The following is a 15,949-nucleotide window of genomic DNA, read 5'->3' on the forward strand; positions in this document are numbered from 1 at the left end:
AGGCTATAGTGTCTAAGTAATTTTTTGCCTCTCTAGCTCCACCCCCCGGAATCCAGTAGCAGTTCACCGATGTATGTAGTTTTCTGTTCCACTCAATTATAACCATGCTTAACATCCCATTTTTGTCAACACAGGTATCTTTTACTTTAGACATTACTGGTGAGTTCTTACATAAAATAAGGGTACCTCTTCTTTTAGCTCGAAAGCCAGAACTTGCTAAAACCAAATAATTATTTAATGAACTGGATGGACTCTCCTCTTTACTGGACTATTAGGTTCATTAATATTAATAGATATGCATTTAAAATCAAACATTTATATAAGAGAGAAAAAACACAGGAATAATGAAATCTCAAACTGTCCATTAGACTAAGAATACTTGGCTCATGCTTCTTCTTCTTCTTCTTTCAGCTTTTCCTGGTTAGGGGTCACCACAGGAACTCCAGTCCACTAATGATTGGCAGTAGATTTGTATGGTGCCTAGGTGCCAGCTCGACGCCCAGCCTTCAACGAAGGCACACCCATTCACGCATGTCTTTCGAACACCACTCGACTGCGGAGAGGACATGCAGACTCCACACAGAAGGTGCTCCAGCTAAGAATCGAACGGGACAACCTCTTGCTGCGAGGCAACAATGCTACTGCTGCACCACCATGGCTTCAATGCTTGGCTCATGCTGCTGATTCATATTAATGTGTCCCATATTTTTAGTATGCATCATCTTAAAAAATAAATAAATAAAAAAAAAATAAAATAAAAAGCCTGTCAGTGAGTTATTATGAACAAGAAACGTTAAACAGGTGTTCAGAATCTTTATTATAAGTTGACCAAACAGAGTATCTCTACAGTCATCTTTCCCTAGGGTCATAGATTAGTACTAGGCTAACTCACCATGTAGGCTATTAAAAGCCTAGCCAATTACCCCATGTCAGAATCAAACCTTGCACCTTGTGTCTATAAAGTTAACACTTTAACCATTATGCCAACCTCCCACCCCCACCCCCACTCCCTATACTTCACATTATCTCCCTGGTCTACTGTAAGGAGGCAGTGAGTTGTTATCATATTTATTAATTTATAGGTCAGGTAATTTATAGTTTTTCTATTTTATTTACTGTGTGTAAAGTTGTTCATAGGAACATAACTGCATAAATTTGTATCAGGCTAATGCCCTTGTGGACTATTCCAAGCCCAGCCAATTATCCCTGTGAAAATCAAACCCTATACCTTGTACCTATAAGGGTGAACACCTTAACCACGATGCCAACCTCCTACCCTTGTAGCCATTTTTATATTTTGTAACTATATACATATCTACTTATTCTGATCTCTTTATAGTTCTGTTTGTTTACTATGTCTTGTACTTTTAAGATTCAAGCTTTTCATAATAAACTTTTCTGAGATATTAAGTTGTGTTATTATTAAAAAGAGACAGTGACAAAGAAACACAATCCTAATTATTTTATCGAAAATGTCTTTCTACAGGCTAGTTTATAAACTATCCTTTTGGTATACTGCAAGCATTCAGAACTATTTAATAACTGACAGTGGAATAGAATGCATTTCACTGTCTTTTTCTATTATCTAACTTGTATTCATTGACATCTATTCCTAATTTCATCAGGAATGGCATTCCAAGAAGATCTTATCTTTGAAAAGACTTTTTCAGTAGTGATTCTAAAAGGGACTCTCATTACGTTAATAGCACTGGAGGCACTTAGGCAGTTTGCTTACTTTGTATGAAATACTCTAAAATTCAAAGGGCAGCAGTAGCTATTTTGAACTAATTTAAAGAGGAGAGGAGCTAATAGAAGATTAGCCCTGTCTGAATCTTCCAGCCACTTGCATTTACATATTGTTATTCAGTGTATCCCCATGTTGTTAGCCAAGTGGACAAACTTAAGTATTTTATTTTCAGCAGTTTGAAATAGAATGGAATTGTAAGAGGAAAGCAATGTTAACAAATATAAATAAATGAATAAATAAATAAAATAGATACATATTTATTTTTGTAAATATCTAAATGGAGTAACACATTGGTTGTTAAAGAATAATGGTAAGAGGGTAGGTGAAGAAGGAACATTGTCTTTAATCTTAGGTAGCACACCTTCATTAAGTGACATTTGTGCTGGTTGCTTGGAGAGTAGTTTGCTGGTGGCAATGTTTCTTATGACATGTATTCTTATAATAAGCTGGACACTTCCTTTTAATACCTCCAGCACTGTAAGTTATGCAAGAAATTGTTAATATTGCTGGTTGTTGCTGTCCAGCATTTATAGTGTAATATTTAATTTCCTTTTGCTGTCTTTGACATGGTTTGTGGCTATGTAGTTTTGTTGTAACTGACCTGCAGACAAGGCTAATAAAAATTGACATAAATGAAAAATATAGTGTAGGAGTAAGTATATAATTATATTGCACTGCATGGAACATGGTGGTTGTGCTTGAATAGCCAGAAAATGATGAATCAGTTAAGCTGTTCTGTGGTGTGAGACCCAGTCTTAACAATTGTTAATCACCACCTACTCGCTAAGATCGGGTATCTCACTAGACAGTTAAACCTGCAACTATTTACTAGCAAATGACAATGACACAATTAAAATCAGATTTGTTTCTGCCTGCTGTCTATGTCATAAATGTGTCTCTGATTTTCCACAACATAAGAGATTGTCTTATTGCCTTTCTGACTGACCTCTGTAAGAGTTCTTGACTTCGAAAACTGGCAAAACACTTAGTGTTTTTTTTTATTTCTGCAACTCCATATACTACAAAGAATTATGATCAGATCTCCAATCATAAGCCATTATTATGAGTTCTCAACACCTTTCAAACTTCTCTGTCAAAGTGAAATTCCTGGCGTTCATGTCTTGAATACATAAGCTAATTATGTTCAGCGACCTGATCACAATCCTCTGTATTATAGCATGGATCTTAATAGGAAAAAGCCTGCCATAGCTATAATTTTTAAATGACTCCTTATTGAAATGTTCCTACTTGAAATGCCAAGTGCTAAAAAGTCAAAAAAAAAAAAACTGGAGAAGAGCAAATCTCAAAAATCTATCTTCTCCTTAAAACGTCTTGGTGCAGGAGTGAGCCCCCCATGTGGGGTACAATCCCCTACACCCCCTGTACTTATTGTATATATACCAACTTTGAAAATGCCATACCTTGAAGAAAAGGGAATATTCTGAGAAATGGTATCTTGAACTACTGGAGTAAATGTAAGTCCATTCTTTCATACATTCATTCGCCTCATATCAGGACTCAGACTAGTAGATCTCGACATTTTCAATGGTTACCTTTTTAAACCATACCATTTTTTGGAATATGATTAGTTTAATCATACCCCAGTTAAATTTGGTTAATTTCTCTGAACCAAGAACATTCTTTAAGTAATCCAGCAACATTTTTTCATGGATGGCAAAGCTTCCCACACCTAGCTTGCAGTCACCTGCACATTCATCACACACCTATTATAACTAATTCTGAGATCACTATACCTTAAGATAAGTTTGATTAGTTTACATGAATTACCTGCTTGTGTTTGAGTTTGAACCACTTTTCTTTAATCAGTCAGGCTTTGACTAAACAAAAAGATGACCATATTTACGTATCAGCAAAGGATATGTACAGTATACTTTTGTACTAATTCTTCTGAACATACAATAATTTTAGTGCATTCTAGGATATTTGCCTTCTTAACCCATTATTTCATATGCATTCAGCATATGACAGAACAATGTTTTCATTAATAGGTAAACTGGAAAGCTAACTATACTTTTAGATCATAATTTTTGCTGCAGTACTATCTGTGTCGAGCATGGAATACTGTCTGTCATTTTTACCTTTGAGCATAATGAATGTGCACATTGCTTTCCAAATCTGTATCTCTTTTTAATGGTATTATAATTTACCTTTATTTAGTATCTGGTTATATGTTTAATTTTCTCTTTTGTCATGCAATTATTAACAGGACCAACAGTCTGGGCAATAATTGTTGGAACCATTGGAGGAGTTTCTGTCTTCATCTTCATAATTGCTGTCATCTGCATTGTCAGTCAGAGCCATCAAAAGTGAGTGATACAGTTACTTCATTAGTACTGATGTAAAGTGGTTATTGTTTGATGAAATCATCATATGAAAATTATTGTTAAAGATTGAAATGCCCAGAACTGTGATTACTTTCATAATACCACATTTTAGTAATGCAGTTAAACTACAATTGCTTTGAATGGAAATATTTAATTTAAAGTTCAAATAGCAGTTAAGCAATGCCAAACTGCTTTTGGAGTCATATTCCAAAGCTGTCATCAAAGTAGAAAGCTCTCACTCTCTCTGTATATATATATATATATATATATATATATATATATATGTATATATATATATATATATATATATATATATATATATACTTATATATATTTATTTATATATATATATATATATATATATATATGCAAAATAAATATCCTGTGCTAATTCTCAAATATTAACATTCAGTCATTTCTTTTAAACATATTTGTTAATTATAAGAACTAAGTATGTCAGAATGTAATTAAAGTCCAATATGCATATATTTTTGCCATTTGGAGTGCAGAGCAAAATACTTTCTCCACTCCATTTTCAGTACTCTCCAACTCTGGTGTTTTAAATCACAGCACATGTTTTTTTCACATTTCCAAAACCAGGCTGCCAAAGAGAACCCAACTTCTAACTAGATCCATCAATCACAACTGTCTAGGTATGGAGAGTCAGTGTGAAACTAGAGCTTTGGATGCAAAATTCTACTACTAGAAAACTGATACAATATGGTAAGTTTGCCAGGCTAAATAAGACTAATGCCAGTAAAACTGCCCTGTTACTTAAAAGAGGGCATCATATGTTATAATACTTACAAGTATCTCTTCTTATACCTTATTAAAACTAGAATTTGCCAATTATAAAATAGCCCAAAATTTGCAACTGGGATGAGCTACTGGGCTGTTCATTGTAGAGTACTAAGTCCTTATAAATTCCCAAAACTCTTCAGCAGAATTAATCTCTGCCAGATACCTATCTGTGACAGTATTAGCCATAGTAATGCTTGGCCCTGCATAAACCCATTGCTTTCCATCCAAAACCCTTACTTTAAATACTTTATTCTTCAAACAATCTAGCAGTTCAAGCTCCTAACTTCAAAAATCATTTCACTGATGCGTCTTTTACATTCCGCAGTGCCAAGTCACTCTGCTGCCTTCTACCTTCATTTGATAAGTGACCATTGAAAGCAATTCATACACCTGACATAGATCCACCTTTTTCTGAGAAGGAATTGAAACTGTGATGATGTCATTCAGTTTCAGAACATTATACCTGGTTAAAGAACACAGCTTCTGAATTTTACTGACAGAGTTTTCTCTACCACTTCTTAAAATATGTTTCCTTGTCCTTTACCCTATCATTCTTCATCTTTTCTTCTTCCAGGTATGTTCCTCCCTCCTGTTTACATCTCCTCTCAAGTTACACTTTGCATAGCCTGTCTCTTGTTCCATCCCTACTGTTGTTACTATTTTTTAATATCACCCCTGTATCTCTGCATTTTGTAGTCTCTCTGTTGCTGTTTGTATATAAACTTTGTGAAGTCTTTTCTCATGTACATAACTCTGTACTCCTTCTGTCCCTCATGTGCACCATGTGTACTTCTCATGCATGTTTAATAGTGATTAATCCATGTAAGTGACTGTATTCATCCTCATTTTCTTGCTAACAACTGCCTATTATCAACTTGTATCACTTCCCAAAGAATAAATATCCAGGTTGTTAGGGATGTAATTCTGAATGACCAGCTTGCACATATTATATATAATTTATTTATTTTATTTTATTTTACATTTGTTAACCGGGGGTGTCTGACTGAGCCGAAAAGGTCCTTTTTCAGCAGAGGCCTGTGGAGAAAAGCTCCACAAAGAAAAATTATAGACACATTTAGTTATTTAGACATGATCAGTATATACACAAATTACAAGAGACATGTTTTTACAGTGGTATGCGGCACATAAACAGTTACAGTGGAGAGAAACAAAAAAATATTAATTTTAAAAATAAAGGTAATGCTGCGGTGGTGGTGCTGCGGTAGCATTGTGTTACCCTCTAGATAGATGTTGCCGATTCGATTCTAGAGTTGAGCATCTTCTGTGGTGACGACATGCATTGAGTTGAGTCAGTTGAAGGGTTGTTGTGTTTTAGGCCCAGCAAAAAGCCACGCCAAAATCATCAACTGCAAATCTTAGACGGAGGGAGTTCTGCTGTGTCGAAAAAGGGAAAAAAAAAACAACAAATAGATTTGTGGTGTACAGCTGAAATTTGGAACATAGGTAGAATACATACATAGTACACAGGTACAGTACATACATTGTAGATTAGCCAGTGTTTGTGAGTAAGACTGAAAACTATTATCAAGTGCTCTATATTTAGTATGTATATGTTATCCGTTTTCACTAGCCTGGGGAGCAATCATGGCACTGCCAACTTTGCTTGAGATGTTGCCTGATGAGGTCTTTAAAGGAGGCTTTGGATGATATGTTTTGAATGCTAGTAGGGACAGAGTTCCATTTTTTAGCCACTGAACTACTATATAGTGCATCTCCAAAGCTATTGTAGCTGTTGGTGACTTCTAGTAGTAGTTTGCTTGATGATCTAAGAGGCCTTTTGGCTGAGTGATGTTGTACTATGTTTTTGAGGGCAGGACACTTATTGGGGAGGTAATAGATAGAATGACAGAGGCAGAGCTGATTGTAGGTTAGCAGGTTTGGCAGTTCAAGCTAGTGGAGCTGTCTCAAAGCAGTACAGTGATGAGTTCTATATGAGCAATTTGCAGCAAAGCGGGCAATTCTGTTATAGCAGGCTTCCATTTTTTTTGCTTAGTTCAGTTTTGTTGAGATTAGTCAGAATGGGAGATGCATAGAGTAGGGTGGATAGAAGTTGGGAGCGAGCAATGGCTGATCTTGTGTTGTTGGCATGTACTTTTTTAATAGTTAAGTTGAGATGACTATCACATTTTAGGTGGGAGTCTATGGTTATTCCCAATAGCTTAGCCTGTGCCACTGGAGCAATTGGAGTAGCATTTGTGGAGTAGATAGTGAATTGACTGTTTGTTAGAACTGGTTATAATCATAAGCTGAGTTTTCTTTGGATTGAGGATAAGTTGGGCTTTGGTAAGGAAGTTTTCAACATCAGAAAATGCTAGTTGAGTTGTTTGCAGGAGGGAGGGAATGTTTTGTGCAGCACAGATTAAGGTAGTGTCATCTGCATACTGAATAATAGATGCATGCTGTGTGGAGGTATGGAGGTCATTTGTGAAGACTGTGAATAGTAGTGGTCCTAAGATAGAACCCTGTGGGACTCATATAGTTATGGGCAGCTGAGGAGAGAGAGAATTTTCCCATTTCACAGCTTGGTACCTGTCAGTTAAGTAGCTCTGGAACCAGGTAAGAGTGGAATTTGATGGATTATTGGCGATGGTGGTGCTGCGGTAGCATTGTCACCTCACAGTTAGACATTGCCCATTCGATTCTCAGTTAGAGCGTCTTCTGTTTGGCGACATGCGTGAACGGGCATTTCTTCGTTGAAGGTTGTGCATTAGGCCCGGCAAGCCAGCATGTAAAACTCTACTGCTAATCATCAGCAGACCGGAGTTCCGCTGTGGTGACCCCTAACCGGGAAAAGCCGAAAGACACAAATATTGGTTTAGTTTGTTTAGCAGGATTTGGTGTGAGACTGTGTCAAATGCTTTGGACATATCCAAAAAAAGAGTTGACACTTGTAGGCCTTCATTTTTGAGATGGTTTACTGCATCTGTGAAGCAGAGAAGGGCTGTAGTGGTACTATGGGCAGGTCTGAAACCATGCTGAGTAGGTGACAGGATGTTACTGTCTAGAAGATAGTTTAGCATCTGGGTATGGATGCATTTTTCTAGGATTTTGGCCAGGGGGTAGAGTAAAGCAATGGGTCTATAGTTATTAAGTTCAGTGGAGGTCCTGCCTTTATGTATGGGTGTAACATAGGATATTTTCCAGAGTTTGGGCACATAGTTTTCAACAATTGATCTGTTTATGAGAGTGGAGACTGGGATAGCAATAGCATCTGCTGTGAGTTTCAAGAAATAGCTGGGGAGTAAGTCGGCTGCTGTTGATGAGGTTTTTAGTTTGGAAAGCATGCTTTTGATTGAAGTGGTGGAAACTGTTTTGAGGGTAAAGCTTGTATTAGTGTTATTTGTGTTGGGGGGGATAGTAAGGAAGGAACTGTCCTGTGATATCAAGGATAGAATTGAGTTCACAAAGTGGGAGTTGAATTGTGTTTCGATGGGAACTTTAGTGTCAGGGGTGGTTGGTTTGGGGGTAGTTTTTTGAGTGGATTTTAGTAGCTGGTTTACATTTTTCCAAAATTTTTGTGGGTTGTGTTGGTATTTAGTTTGTAATGTTGTGTAGTAGGATTTTTTGTCCAGCCTAATGCATTTTTTTGCACGGTTGCGCAGTTCTTGGTACTTAGTTAGGCTTTGTGTTTCTTTGTTTTCTTGATAGTAAAGCCAGGCAGTGTCTCTGGACTTGAGGATTTGTTTGGTTTCTTTACTGAGCCAGGGGTTTGTAGAGGTTCTAACCTTGATTTTATGCAATGGAGCGACAGTGTCTAGGTGTTGTAGAAATGTTTTGTTGAAATATGCTACAGCCTGGTCAAGTGGGAGGGTTTTTAGGGGGGTCCAGTCACAGTTACAGAGTAAAGTGTTGAGGACCTCAGGAGAGAATTTTTTGTGTTTCTAGTGGATATATAGTTAGTGGTTTTGCATATGCTTGTTCTACTATGTATAAAGTATATTATGTTGTGGTCACTTAAGGTGTCTGGGAGACTGCCTGTGTGAGGGTACAATGTGGGGTTGTTAGTTAGGACCCAGTCAAGGATGGATTCCCTTTTAGATTTTTATCACATCTAGTTGGAATTTGGACTAGCTGCTGGTAGCCATGGAGATTTATTAGATTACTTGGTGGTTCTGATATACAGGTCAACCAATCTAGGTTGAAGTCCCCCAGAATAAGGGTTTCTTGTGAGTATGTGGAAGAACACCAGGATAAGAAGTCTTCAAGGCTAGCAGGTGTATTACCAGGTGGAAAATAGATCACAATTGTGGTGATGACCTTTTTAGGGTGAAGTTGAAGTTGTGAGATAAGTATGTCCCAATTATTGGGGGAGGGGTAGGAGTTTGGTAACTAACGGACAGTTAAGTTGGACTTGTAGAGTAAGGCAGTTCCACCCCCTTTACGAAGTGGTCTGTCTTGTCTAATGATATTGTAGCCGGTAGGGAGAACTTCTGAGTTAACTATGTTTTTATTTAGCCAGGTTTCTGTTAAAGCAACTATGTCTGGGGAGTAGTGTGCTATTGTGGCCTGGAGTTCAGGGATTTTATTTTTGATGCTTCTAATATTAATATTTAGCAGTAAAAGATGATTGGTTTTGCTGCTGTTGTTGATTTGCCCAGGGATGAAGAAAGTGGGGGTGTTAAGTTCTGACATTTGTGTTGGAGCAGTTTGTGTTGGACAGGATGGATTTGGGCCTGGGTTGGGGTGGATATCCCCACTTATGGTGAGCCTGGAGTTAAAATGGTTATACAGATGTTGGAGATTGGTGAGGAGTGTGAGAAAGTACTGTGTTTTTTTGGAGTAGGAATGAGAGCATATGTGTTTAGTTCTGAATTGGTCCATTATGTAGTTCTTGAATAACTGTGGGTAGATATTATTATAATGTGTGGTGTCTGTATACGAGAGTGCATAATGTAGTGTTGTGCTACAAAGTTTAGGGATATTGCTAGAGTGATAACTTGTGGTGTTGTAAAGAATTATGAGAATACAGACTAGACTTAGTTGTGTGATAGTCATGGTTATAAAGTTTAAGTTGTTTCTAGGTGGGGGGGTCTGAATAGGAATTATAGGGTTGCACTATATGTGGATGGGGAAGTAGTGTGGGTGATGTAAAAAATGCCTAGTGGGAATGAACAGTGATTGGGAGTATTTTGTGTGGAGCAAGTTGGTGTGGTATAATGTGATATGACTTGAGGAGCTGTGATTGGTGGAGGTGATGTGAGGGTGAGCTGTGGGTGTGGCTGTGATTACTATAAATGAAGAGGTAGTGGGGGCGGGAGAGAATAGGGGGCAGGGAAGCGGAGAGAGCCCGAGCGGGACAGAGGCAACCAAGACAAGAGGAAAAAGTAAGTATTACTTTACAAATCTGAACACTTTTAAAACAAATTCCTGAGTTCTAATGGCTTACCGGCAAGCAGAATGTAATTGCTGAAGAGCACTTGTGTCCTGGTGGGAGACAAGAAATTTAAAGATGGCTCCATGCTCAGCATGATTATAATATAGACTTTGTATTGGGGGAGGGAGATAGCACAAGGGGTGTAAACCAGGTGGAATGCAAAGAAACCAGAGAGGTAATCAGTGGAAATCAGTGAAGGCCTCAGAGGGGGTAAGTAATAGCTCAAACTACCTGTAAAGTGAAGGAGAGAAGAGACAGCAAAGTTTATTAAGGTTGGGAGTGCGTCTTTACATTGACTTGCTAATTAGTAACCAGTTTGTGCACAGATTAGAGTAAGGAGATACATTAGCAATGAAGGGGAATGTATAGAGATGCAAATAAACAGGTGGGCTTCCAAGTGATAAAAACTAAGGCAGAAAGCATTGAGGGGGCTGCTTGATGGTTAATTTAGTCACAGGGATGTGAATTAAAATCTATACTGTTTATTGGACAGTTAGGATTACTGTACTATCGGGGGGGGGGGGGACACAAGGCTACAACAGTCAGTTTTATTAGCAAGCTGAGAACTACTAAGAAATACTGCTAATGTAATAGCTTCACTCTCATAAAACATACAAGTAGAATGCCTGGGTGGACTGACCCTGCTCTTGAGGCTCAAAATGTATATCCTTGTTTAGTTTGCAGTACTGATTCCTTCTTATACTGTATGGGTGGAGTGGCAGCCACAGACTGCAGATTTGCTTGAGTGTGCTCCTGCTCTTGAGGCTCAAAATGTATATCCTTGTTTAGTTTGCAGTACTGATTCCTTCTTATACTGTATGGGTGGAGTGGCAGCCGCAAACTGCAGATTTGCTTGAGTGTGCTTGGCAAGCAGAATGTAATTGCTGAAGAGCACTTGTGTCCTGGTGGGAGACTATAAATTTAAAGATAATGCTTTCTTAATTTTGACTTGAGTAACATTTCATGCTAATTTAAAAGTTCAAACCATTATTTATTCAGTTTAACTATTGAACGTTGCTGTGGTTGTCATTATTTAAAATCATTTATCTCCTGGTCAACAAATGTGTATAGTCCAACTGAATTGCTTGGGTTAACGAAAAAAAAAAATGCTTTGTCCACATTACTGGGGTTGCAAGAATCCACACGGTGATTGAAAAATCAAAGTATTAAGTTTTTCAGTGGTTTGGTACCAGCATTACCAAAGGCACCAGAGGCAAGAGCAAGTTGCCTTGTGGGTCTGTTTTACAGATCTTCAACAGGTCCAAGAAAGCTGCTATATCACTGATTCTGTAAATCCATGGATACATTTTTTCATGTCCAGCCTTTCCCACATCATACAGAAGGTGTTTTATGTAAATGTTGCTGGAGAAACTAGTATTGGACAGTCATTCTGAATATTACTACTCTCCCTCTGATGTGTTGAAAAGCTCTGTTAATAATAACATATAACAACACATAATCTGAGCTCCATTTCCTAACAGATTATAAATTTGCTTTCCATAAGACCAATTAGTTCTTGCTGGAAGCCAGAAAGCTACAAAGTCTCAGGCAGATAACCCCATCAAAGTTTATAAACATTTTTTTCCTGTATCAAAACAAAAAAGTAGATATGACTCACCAATTTTTCATACATACCTACCTACCAGGAACAAGACTTTAAATGTTATTACAGATGTGCTTCCAGTGAAGGGAACCACACAGTCTGGATTACTCAGCTTACATAAAATGTCCAACGACCTGTGGGGCCAACAACCTTATAGCTTTCGTAGGCTGTAGTAAATAGTGGGACTGCATTATAAAGCTCATCAGCAGCAGCAAGGTAGTGGCCGTATACCTCCAGGATGAGGATACAGGCTTTTTCACTCAACTTGATGAGACTTTGTCTGCTCACCTCTCATGTTTGATACTAGAATCCATGAAAACACTGTAAATGGCACTAAATGTGCTGTAATGGAAGGTATAGGGTTGTAAAAGTGCATTGAAAGCAAAGGTTTGCACATTCCTCTTGGTGTCTGCTGCATATAATCACTTTCCTGTAGAAGCAAACTTTATCCCATCTCCTAAGGCTTGTGGATGGAAAAATTGCTAATCCCCTTACTTGTATCTTTAACGTCTCTCTCACATCACTGCTATCCACCAGTATTTAAACACCCAGTTATAATGCCTCTACCCAAAGCTACTTCTTAAAATGAGCTAAAGGATTACAGGCCCATTTCTATCCTGTGCCCTATCATCAAAATATTTGAAAAACTTTTAAGGAACTACTTAAGCACATTAACAAATATGGCCTGATTTATAATGAACAGCATGGTTTTCACAATGCCTTCAGTACCTTTACTGTTCTGGTAATGGCCACTGATGCCATCTGTTGCAAACTAAATCCGGGACTCATTACTGCAGGTCTCTTTGTTGACATAACAAGAGCTTTTGAAACAGTCAACCATACCCTTCTCTTCAAAACACTCACAAAACTCTGCTTTGTAGATAACAGTATTTGCTGGGATTCACAAATATCCGAAAGACTGAACCGTCCAGGTCTGTAGCAATGGCTCATCTTCTTTTGTTGGTGCTATCTTAGAGTCGATGAATCCACACTTCCAGACCATGTTTGTAGCAATGGGTCTTCATATGATTATATATCTCCCCAATGCCTACAGAATATCAGGCCATTGCCAGAGCTACCCATTCAGTCCCTATGAGGTAAAAATCACTGAAGCCAGTTCCTATCCTTGTCTCACAAGAATGGTCAGTGGTATGGCCATACAAGACGTGGTCATGAGGGGATTTTCATTTATAAACCTATCCCTAACACTTGATAGTGATGTAAGCAAACACAACACAATGGGGATTAACAGCACTCCCCAAATACACACACACACACACACACACACATATATATATGTGTGTGTGTGTGTGTGTGTGTGTGTGTGTGTGTGTGTGTGTGTGTGTGTGTGTATATATATATATATATATATATATATATATATATATATATATATATATATATATATATATACACACACACATATATATATATATATATATATATATATATATATATATATATATATATATATAGATTATATGTGTGTGGGTCCCATTTAGGTGACTGAAGTTTCAGAACTAAGAATCTCATATGGCTGAAACCATATGATTGAAGTTTTCAAACAGCATGGAATGGGAATATTCCCTTTTCATTGCTGTAGTGCGATCTCTGAGTTGGTATATTTAAATGGGGGGGGTGCAGGGGGGCTTGCCCCCCTGCATATGTATATAAATTTTTTTGTTTGTTTTTTTTTTTTTAGAATGTTCGAAGTTTCAAAACTCCTGTCATATGGTCGTAGCCATATGACATTCGAAGTTTTGAAATTTTGATCATTCAAAGTAGACACACATAAATATATATATATATATATATATATATATATATATATATATATATACACACACACACACACACACACACACACACACACACACACACACACACACACACACACACACACACACACACACACACACGCACATATATACATACATACATATATATGATAACATTTCAACATAAAAATCACAGGGAATATTTGGCATAATAGTTAAGGGCTTCACTCCATAAACATAAGGTTTAAAGTTTGATTCTAACCTTGGGTAATTAGCTAGGCTTAAAATGGTCCTTTAGAACAGTTAGATCAGTATTCACCTATGAACCACAGAATACAAGTCTAGCATTGTCACTGCAGCTTCCTTCAAACTGCTCAGCTAGCTGTTTTTCTGTAAACTTGCCTATCAAGCAGTGTTTACAGTATGAAAAGAGAAGTCTGCATTTTCTCCACAATCTACACATACTTCTTTTTACCCTAGGTTGTTAATTTAAAAGTACCATTTTCTTTTCTAGTTTATTGAAGTGTAGACAAGATGGATGTAGTTGTTGATTTTTACAAACTGAGTTGAACAAAACTCCAAGTATATATAACTTTAATGAAGTCAACAGGGGTCAAAGTAATGAGTAAGCAAACACAACAGAATTGTCACAAAAATGATGTTTGATATAGAAGTTATATGTTGAATACAGATATTGCTAAAGAGTTTCACTTCAGATTCAGAAAAGTTAAGACCTCATTTATTAGAAAAAAAACACATTAGATTCTCTGTATGTGCCATCTTTAAAGGATCATCTACCATCACTAAAAGAAGGCATTGTTTTAGAGGTAGAAAGAGAACAGTATGTACAAGGTGTGAAAAAGCATGATTTCTCAAAAGACTGCACTGAACAAATTGGTTAATGAAAAGTGAAATTAAAGACAGCAGAGGAATTCATGAATAAGAAGTGATGACACCATTACTGCAGAACAAGATTCACTGGGTTAGTTGCGATTTACTCAACATCATCTCCTGCTTCAGTAAGCAGGAATTCTGCCAGACTGCAACAGATAAAGCTTACATGATTGCTGTAAATTGTAAAATTTTGTATCATATTTTAAGGTTTTAGACTAGGGATCAAATGAAAAGTTAATAGCAAGTTACATTAGGCAGCTTAAAGAGATACTAGTAGTATTTGTGAAGTCAATTATTACTAAGAGTTTATGTTATTGAACACTAACACTAAACACATACACAGAGCCAAGGTTATTTTTAACAAAAAATATATATATGTTTCAATGCGGAATAAATGCACCTTGTTCAAACTACACCAGTATTTTAACATTGCATTAGAAGAGGAAGAATACTGACATCTTAATTTTAAGTATTCTTGTCAGAACTTGTCAGAGATTTGGGATGCATGGCTAGGTTTAAAAAGGCCCTATGGCCATTAGCCTAGTAAACAGAACCTATTTGATTGCCCTAAAAATATAATTAACAGTCAGATAAAAAGTAACATTACATTGAATTTGTCCAGTTTCAGCCTCATGGAAGAATATTATTTAAAAATGCAAAATATCTAAAATGTATTAAAATCTAACCAGCACCATGTTGTAGAGATAAATCCCTGAATATGTCCTAGGCAGCTAGAGTCTGAATAGTGACTTGGTCACTTTATTGAAGGTGTCAGGAGAAAATGGGAAGCAGTTGCTACAGTTTGGACCATATGAGAAGCACTACAGTGCTCTGGTTTGACAGCAAGTCCAATACCAGCTTTTAAAAGCCAGTGGGTATTAAATAGTGATTGGTATTGGCCAGTTGTGCCCCCATCACTTTACTCCTTGAGTAATTGGACCCTTCATCCTGCCCTAGCTATACTTTTGTTTGGGAATCCCCAAAAAGTTTGGAATACTGCAGCAGTGATCCAAGGAAGGACATAGCACAGTTGTGTAAGAACTTACCATAACAATAGCTGTCCTCCTGATCACTGGTGCTGTACTCCTTCCCTCCCTACCTTCCCCCCTACATGATTCTTCCTTCATTTTTCTCATGGACCAGGGGAATCATTATCTTTCTCTCTGGCCTCTTAGCTGACCAGCTTATTTGGACTCTCAGGCTGCTTCAGGTTTACTTACTTGCAGGCAGTCTGAGTATTTATGCTCATATATCAACTTATGTATCGTTATACCCATGGGTTTATGTCACAGATTGGACATATGACCATACGGAAGGTTTTGGCTTTGGTTTCCCTGGCTGGGCATCCAAGTTATTTACAGACATAACCCAACAATTTGGAATAAT

General features: G+C 37.3%; 1 protein-coding gene across 7 annotated transcripts in view; it reads left to right on the forward strand.

Moving 5' to 3' along the window:
- MAG (myelin associated glycoprotein) overlaps window positions 1-15,949 on the forward strand; it is a 2,406,588-nt gene that overhangs the window by 2,244,982 nt on the left and 145,657 nt on the right. For all 7 annotated transcript variants that reach the window (XM_044080483.1, XM_044080481.1, XM_044080485.1 and 4 more), the window contains one exon: window positions 3,975-4,074. In XM_044080483.1, the coding sequence (XP_043936418.1) occupies window positions 3,975-4,074 (100 nt within the window). The remainder of the gene's footprint in view (window positions 1-3,974; window positions 4,075-15,949) is intronic.

This window comes from Protopterus annectens, chromosome 8.part0 (assembly GCF_019279795.1).
Source record: "Protopterus annectens isolate FY-2018-M chromosome 8.part0, PAN1.0, whole genome shotgun sequence".
Classification (NCBI taxonomy): Eukaryota; Metazoa; Chordata; order Ceratodontiformes; family Protopteridae; genus Protopterus; species Protopterus annectens.